Genomic DNA, 8,819 nt, shown 5'->3' with positions numbered 1-8,819 from the left:
TTAGGTGGATGCCAGAATATAATTTGAATCATACAAGGATTACAAATACGAATATGGTCTCTGCATACATACGAGTGATTCAAAGACTACCACGCCAAACGTATCACATAAAGAGAACAATTATTAAAGCAATCCAGGGGTTTGAGAAAAAAATAAAATAAATAAAACCCTCAAATCGTTTTTACAACGAAAATATTTCTCATATGAAGACTCAAAATCACTACACCAACCTGTAATTGATAAGCTTGGCATGTTTAAGGTGTTAAGTTTGGATCTAAAATTGCATCAATCGAGAAATTAATCCAACCTAACTTGGATTGTATGCCAACCATCACATATGTAAATATTCCTATGCAGAGGGGTTAACAACCACCGTCTTTATTATTTTAGTAGCTACCATAAATGAATATTCGACAATCATATTAGCTTATCACGATCTCACACAATGTCCAGTGTATGCATACTTCGAAAAAAAAAATCAATCAACTGGTACCAGCGCCCGCGAGCATTATAATCTCATCATTATTAAGTGAGAAGATATTAAAGTTGAGAACGTGATCATAATTTGGTAGACTCAATTAGATAACTACACGTATCCTCTTATAGAATGCTACTTATCTGCTAGATGTGACTGGATTTCCTCTTAAGAGGTAAAAGCTTATATATAAAAGAAAAATGCGAAATTTCAAGCCAATCATATAATGACAGCCTTAATCGATTTGATCGTGATGGGAGGGAAATTTATATAACTCTTAAGTTAATGAACACCAACATCTAGTGGTGTATAGTCTATGGCGGAAATATTTTTTTCTTAATACGAAAACAAGTTCGCAAAGTATTATCCGATTAAATCAAGGACATATACTCGTAATAACGTTTGGATTTTAATAACACCAGTTGGACCTTAGATAATGACTTCAAAAGCCATAAAAAATGTCCAAATAAATAAATAAAATTGTAGTCTACTTGACGTACAAATTTAAAATCAACCATGGATTCGTTGGCTAGAGCAAGAAAAACATAAATCTCCAATGACCTATAGGGCCGACGAGATATTCGTTCACCTAAGAATGAAATTATGGACACTTTATTTCATTCAAAGAAATTAATATTGAGATCAATATAGTCACTACAAGATTTAATTAATGATTTAATTACAGATTAAATAGTATTTATTCTGGCATAAATTACTTGACCGTTTTTGGACTGTTACACAGGATTTTATGGAGACAATTAAAACCAAATTTATTCCCATTAATTTTGTCTTAATTGCGAAGGCTATAATAAGCCAGTTTTGAGAAACAGAAAAGTAGGAGTTTTCCATATACTGTTTTTGTGAATCAAGAGACCAAGTTTTTTCTGAGCAAGATTAAAAGAGTGAAAGTGATCGATTTCTCATTGTGTGCGTGAGAGATCGAAGAGAGTTTTTCTCGGTTGTTTTATCCTTGGGACGTTGTGACAAAGAAAGACTGCTTGCACAAAACTCAAGGCAGAGCCACGAAACGTCTTAAAGAGAGCGACCTGGTCGTGACTCAGCCGCAATCCAGTTTTTGTGTTTAACCTTTGTTTTGCAGGAGTGAAATCAACAATAGTTCTAACATGTAGCACCATTTCAAGGGAAATAGAGTCAAAAATATTAGTGCCTAAGGACCAATTGTAAAGAAGGATTTAACTTCATCTAACAGCAGCTTCCAGTGTTTATATTTTCCTTGGAAGAGCCTTCTATTTCTCTCATTCCAAACTGTCCACCAGATTGTAAACGGAATCATAATCCAAAGCTTGTGTTGCATTTTCTGACCTTTCTTTTTATTCCATTCCCACATAGTATCTCTAATATCCTCTCTGAAAACCCAAGCCAATATGAAACTAGATAGGAAAAAATTCCAAATCTTCCTTGTTTCCTCACAATGTAGAAAGAGATGCGGCTTGGATTCAACAACTTTTTTACAAATAATGCATCCATTAATGACAATCGAATTCCTTAATTTATCTAATGTTGGCGCAACATTGTAACATAGGGTCCAAGTGAAAAAAGTTACCTTTTGTGGCACTCTATGATTTTACACATTCTTATAAGAAAATCTAAGCAACCCCTCAAACTCAATAGCCTTGTAACAAGACTTCACAGAAAAAGAGTTACCTACATTCCATGACAGAGAATCTTCACCCATATTAAGGAGCATTGGGTTATTGATAATATGAAGTAACTCAGCAACCAAAACCACCTCAACTTCTTTTGGTTTTCTAGAGAAATTCAGGTTCCAAGCAGCAACGTTGTTAGTAAAAGAAATCATATCACATAGGGAAGCATGCTTGTCTCTGGATAATCTGTAGAGTGTAGGAAAACGACTTGAAAGAGGAATATCGCCAATCCATTTATCCAACCAAGAATAAATATTAATACCACTATTAACATGACAGGTAGAGTTTTGTTGAATAATTGTCTTGGATTTGAGAATACCTGACCATATATGCTTTTACCAATAAGCTTAGCACAACCGTTCGGTAGAAGAGCATTAGGATTTCCACCAAATTTTAGGTTAATAATCGACCTCCATAAAGCTTTCCTCTCCTAACCGTATCTTCAAGCCTATTTAGCGTGAAGTGCCTTATTAAGTAATCTCAATTTCTTAACGCCAGCACCTGCTCTCTCTTTTGGTAATCTGATCGTCTTCCAACCTAACCAACTTTTCTTTTTAGCAGTAGCTGTAGAACCTCACAAGAAACATCTCATAATTTTACCCATTTGTCTTTCCACATAAGCAGGTATTTGAAACAACGAAAGGTAACAAATTTGTAGGATACAAAGCACATGTTTGATAAGCATTAACCTACCTCCTTTCGATAGATATCTCCTCTTCCAAGAACTAAGACGCTTCTGAAATTTTTTCAAGATGAACTCCCCAAACAGACACTGACTTAGATTTACTGCCCAATGGAACTCCTAAGTAATTCAAAGTGAAATGTACCTTTGACCAACCAAAAATTAAAGCACAAGAATCAGCATGAATTGAGTTACCTACAGCTGCTAAAGCGCTTTTCTTGTAGTTCACTTTCAGCCCTGACACTAGCTTGAAGCTAGGAGAATATTCTTGAGATTTGTGATTTGTTCTTCACTATCATCAAGAAAAACAATTAAATCATCTGCAAATTGCAAATGAGTTATTTGATCCCCATTGGCAGATGGTTTGAAAACCTTAATCAACTGCATATTAGCTTCTCTCTGAATAATAACAGAGAGTATATCTATCACTAGAATGAATAAGAAAGGTGAAATTGGGTCACCTTGTCTTACACCTTTTCCACTTCTAAATAAAGCAGAACATGAACCATTAAGAGAGACAGAAAACCTTACGTTGGAGATGCACCAACGTATCCACTTTCTCCAGAAATTGCTGAAGCCAAATCTTCTCATAGTATAGTCAAGAACTTGGTTGCGATTACTCCTAAAGGTATTATTGATGCAGTTTATGATGATGATGATGGGAAGGAGGTGGATCTGATGTCTGATGAAGGTGGTAAAGAAAGAAACCCTAGTTGATGCGACCACACACGACCGTTCATTTAAATTTTCGAAACCGATTTAGTATAATGGTAAACGTGTAAATATTACACTTAATGGACGTTCACTCTCTTGACGATTTGACCAGAAAATCCAATTGACTAACAGGTCAACGACCCAAACTCAAAATTACACGAACAAAATCAACGATTCAAACACTAATTTACTCCTCGTATAAAGTTTTCCATGTCGTAGCCAAATTACCATTATCATATCCTTTACTTCAAAATTATATATACACCAATCCAAGCCTTATACCACTAATAAATATGTTATTTACTGTTCATGTTCACAAGGAGGATCCTTTCACAGTTTTATTCTCACACCATTTTACACGTTGAATGTCATTTTGTGAATAAAACCAAATAATAACGGATACTTTTTTTTATAGAAAAAACTTAGACAAAAGTCTAAGAACCATACAAAGAATCAGCAGTGCTTGTGCCAAGCCTTCTTTCATTGTTCTTACAAATGATAGCTAGATTAAGTGTATCCAAATTTTGAAATCTATGGATAATTTTAAGACTAGTTAACACAAAGATATTGGGTTAATTCTTGAGTGATTGTCTTCCTCATTGTTTCTTGAGTCTTCATAGTGACTGAGATTGAATCTCCCCTTGATTGCCTCTTAGAAAAGAGTTTGAAACCTTAACAAAATTTCCCTGGATTCAGAATGTATTTCAATGTTCATGTGCTTCTTTTCCTTGGCCCAGCTAAAAGCTAGATCTGCGCCTCCTGTTACTCCCCATTCTCCAAAATGGCATTGGATGTCTTCTGCTATCAATGTTTATTCAAATAGTAACGGATTTGAAACTGATTTTTTAGGACCTTGATGTGTCTATCAAAAATGAGTACAGTCCGAAATATTAAACCCCCTTTATCTATTAAGTCTAACAATTGTGTTTAACCGCCATCCACATAGAAAAGTTATTTTTAGGCTGGATAAATTTATTCCACGCAAAAGAATGAGGGTATTGTTATGGAAATATTATTGGTTAACTGATCTAAAAAATAAATTTTAATGGTCATCAGTTCCAAGAAAATAGGTGTTCCTCTCGGAGGGATGGAGAACATCTATGGGGGCACGTCGATAGTTACGGGACCTCAAAAACTGAAAAGTATCGTGCTAAACTCTTTTAGAATGGTGAAACTAGGAACCAGTTATTGGGTCATGGCAAGAGAACCTTGCCAAGAGGAAGTACAAAGGGTCTGGAGGCAGTGAAATAGTTGTCTCTCTGCTTGCATTCTTGATAGGATGACAGGCTGTTGCCTTAGTTTTCTCTTCTAATTTCAAGGTTTGGCTTTTATGTCATTTTATATTTGAAGGTTGGAATTTATTTATTTAAGAAACCAAACTTACATAGTTGGAATATCAGAACAGATTTTATCTCCTAGGGTCCTAAGAGGTAAAGGTTGTGGTAGGGTGATATCCGCTTTTGGTTTAGAGGTCTTTCTCGGTTTTTCCAAGCATAACTTACATAACTTACATAGAAACATGTTAGACAATGCGATTAGGGATTTATCTGGCTTGTTGGTGATATGAGATTGCATGGTTGTATGAAGCACCCAGATTCTTCTTGATTCCGATGTCAGCTGCTTGTTGGCGGTGTGGTGATACACTCTACTTCGAGAGTGGTAGAAGGCACGGGATAATATACCTCCACGTGATGATCATCTATGGGGGCACGTCGATAGTTACGGGACCTCAAAAACTGAAAAGTATCGTGCTAAACTCTTTTAGAATGGTGAAACTAGGAACCAGTTATTGGGTCATGGCAAGAGAACCTTGCCAAGAGGAAGTACAAAGGGTCTGGAGGCAGTGAAATAGTTGTCTCTCTGCTTGCATTCTTGATAGGCTGACAGGCTGTTGCCTTAGTTTTCTCTTCTAATTTCAAGGTTTGGCTTTTATGTCATTTTATATTTGAAGGTTGGGATTTATTTATTTAAGAAACCAAACTTACATAGTTGGAATATCAGAACAGATTTTATCTCCTAGGGTCCTAAGAGGTAAAGGTTGTGGTAGGGTGATATCCGCTTTTGGTTTAGAGGTCTTTTTCGGTTTTTCCAAGCATAACTTACATAGAAACATGTTAGACAACGCGATTAGGGACTTCTCTGGCTTGTTGGTGATATGAGATTGCATGGTTGTACGACGCACCCAAATTCTTCTTGATTCCCATGTCAGCTGCTTGTTGGAGGTGTGGTGATACACTCTACTTCGAGAGTGGTAGAAGGCGAAGGCTAAGACTATTAGCTCTTCTAGAAAGACTACCCATAAGAGCAGCCCAGAATTTTTTGAACGCAACAGTTCCAAGACTTTGTCATCCCTAGTTGGAAAACGAAGTACCCGCCGGAGATAACCAATCCCAATTTCCTTGCAGTCGTCATCCCTAGTTGGTAAACTAAGTACCCTCCGGAGAAAGTCGTCGTGGAGAGAGAGATCACTTGGTACTGGATCTGAGGATGGCATATGTACAAGTTGTTGTGTAAGCAAGCTGATGTAGAATCGTTTCCGGAGTCGAATGGATCTTAAACCTGCAAAGTGAATTGTTGTCTGACCAATTTTCAAATCTTCACCTAGAACTAGATTTTCATAGTAACTAGTACACATAATTGCAGACAAGTTTGCGGACATAGTAACTAAAACAGACACAAACACAAAGCTACTAAATGACATACTAACTAAAACCGACACATAGTTGAAGCAACTAAAGGAGTTGAACTTCACTATAGCTGGACCCATACTAAGAAATTTAAAACACTTATTTAAAAAACATAAGGGATTATGCTTCCATTTTTACATCATGGGGTAATATACTTCCACGGGATAATACACCTCCACGTGATGATCCATCTTGTGTCCCATATCCTTATGTGCAAAAGTTTCTACGTGTCGTCCAAACGGACCCTTAACTTTTTCATTGTCGGAAACCACAGCAGAAAGGTAGACAGGCTCTTCCCCCGAAGCGATATATGTCCTCAGTAGAGATAATGTGACCCGTATCCACATTATTCCGGGTCGAATCAAATTGGTATTTCCCATTGAGATTGCTTCCGATTCCGTAACCCGAGTTTCCATTGACTCGGCCAAACTGTTCGCCGAAGAAAGTGAAAAAAAATGAAGAAGATAGTAATGTCATCTTCCCCGTAAAACACTTAATTATGACTGTATTTTTCTTGGTAGATCCGGTTTGAACCGAGTTTTGATATTGAATTTCTTCGATTCGGTGGATATGCAGATCAATATCCCAGGATTTCCAACCACCACCAGTTTGCAGATGGAGTATTACCAAAAATATTGTTTTCTCTTCCAGATTTGCAACCGAACTAATTTCTCTTTGTTGATTAACTATCTTCTTTGGTTGCTGATTTACTAGCACTTGTGTATCCATAACTTTAAATCTCTTTATTTATATCAACTTGGAGATCCAGATGTGGCTCCATTTGAAGTACAAAGGAGTTGTGATAAATCCATCAAATAAAAACCGATAGTTATAAGGGCTAGTATTATGGAAATAAGAAAACAGATTGTGGCGTGATGTAGATGATGTTGATTGGGGTTTGGTCATATGAGGACTGACCGTGGAAACTGTTTGGGATGATTTTGCTGTAGAAAGGTAAATTAATGAGATTTAAACTAAATCAGCAAGGGTGGTGAGAGAACAAAGATTCAGAATTGATTTTGGATGTTACTATTTTTTCCAATCTAGGTACCACAAACAGAAGAGGACGAACTAAACTGAAAACAAAGGTACGATGCTTTGAAACTTATGGGTACTTATAGGAGGAAAATCGGAGAGAGATTTCAAGAACTCAACCCAGTTTCTGGCTTCTGGAATAATTAGGTTTTCATATACTCGACCAAATACATCTAGAAACTCAAGAGGTATGAAGAATACATTTCTTCCGAATCCTTCATCTGCAAAGCAATCCCTATTCAACCAACATCAAATTGAAAAATCATTTTGATTCAGGTTCGACTTAGCTGATTTGTTGATATAGAAGACCAGACTATGAAGACAGAAGAAGGTTATTAATGGTGGATCGGTTACAAACTCTCAAGGATACCGGGTCGCAGAGCAAACTCGAAAGAGAGAGAAAAAAGTTATACGAGGGATAATTCTTCTAGTTGGTGAAGCATGGCTTTTATGTCATTTCATTGGTAGAATCTTCTTTATGTAATTTTCTTTTCATTTAATAAAGCTTTAACATTTTAAATAAAGAAAAGTTTCAAGAAAATACGTGAATTATTACTATTAACCAAATGACGCAACTTTTCACAAATTAACCGATAAACCGCATCAAACAGAAGCTCTTTGTATTTGAATGTCGCTAACCAAATTGGCATAACCAACGTCTAAATGTTTAGCAACGTTTGACGAGTCCTCGTCGTTATATGATTTACAAACAAAGTAGAAAATCGTTTGTATTACAAGAGTAAAATGAATCAAAAGCATCAGCAACACAGAACAAGCTATTCCCACATATATTTTGCGCTCTAAACTCAATATATCCCCGTAAACCACCAGTAATGAGAATGCGAATACAACACCAGACAAAGCGAAATGAAGCGTCAGAAAAACAGAAGAGGAGACCCAAACTTTACCTTTTATCAGTTTCATACTCTTTCCCAGTGCTTTTCTACCGTAATCGTCTTCCAAAACCGAGATTACCATTGCAACACTCCAAACATTCTCCATGTAAACTGATCCGATCATGAAAGGGATGAATAGACAAATACCGAATATCAGAACTTTGTCGTTCTCTTGACCTCCATCATTGACGCTGAGGAAAAACCAAAGAAACAATCCAATAGCCACGCCGGTGTATATAACCCAAACGAGAAGACACCACAAAAATGTTACGATAAGTCTGCCCCATACCTTTGGGAATACCCCGATGACTCTCTTGAATGTAATATCTCTGGATGTATAGATACAAGCAACAATGTACACTACCATAGAAGTTGTCAAGAGGGTGAAAAAGAGGGTGAAGATTGCATAAAGAAGTTCAAATACCCAGTGACCAATTCCTCTAGAGTTTACGTTGATTGGATAACCGATGAAGTAGGAGACTTGTATTGAAGATAACAAGATAATCGATAGTGGAAGGACTGCAGTTAGCGTGACTTGCGAAAAGATCTTTTTCCTTGAGAATGTAATCCTGAACGCTTCCTTATACATGCAAAAAATCCCATTGATTTGTTTGCTGGTTTTGTATTCATGATTTTGCAATTCTAGTAACAATACATGAGTTT

The 8,819-nt window shown here is 36.5% G+C and overlaps 1 protein-coding gene across 1 annotated transcript; it reads right to left on the bottom strand.

Annotated features, from left to right (window-relative positions):
• Positions 1 to 7,863: 7,863 nt before the first annotated feature.
• Positions 7,864 to 8,523, bottom strand: LOC113357836. Its single transcript, XM_026601329.1, has one exon. The coding sequence runs from the start codon at positions 8,521 to 8,523 to the stop codon at positions 7,864 to 7,866; it is 660 nt and encodes a 219-aa protein (XP_026457114.1).
• Positions 8,524 to 8,819: the final 296 nt, after the last annotated feature.

Source organism: Papaver somniferum, chromosome 1 (genome assembly GCF_003573695.1).
Source record: "Papaver somniferum cultivar HN1 chromosome 1, ASM357369v1, whole genome shotgun sequence".
NCBI classification, from domain to species: Eukaryota; Viridiplantae; Streptophyta; class Magnoliopsida; order Ranunculales; family Papaveraceae; genus Papaver; species Papaver somniferum.
Note: the sequence above shows the minus strand (reverse complement) of the source record. Positions and strands in the feature narration are given on the sequence as shown.

Bases quoted from the DNA above. Each gene is read 5' to 3' on its own strand.
- LOC113357836 (XM_026601329.1), bottom strand. From the start codon at position 8,523: ATGGTAGTGTACATTGTTGCTTGTATCTATACATCCAGAGATATTACA.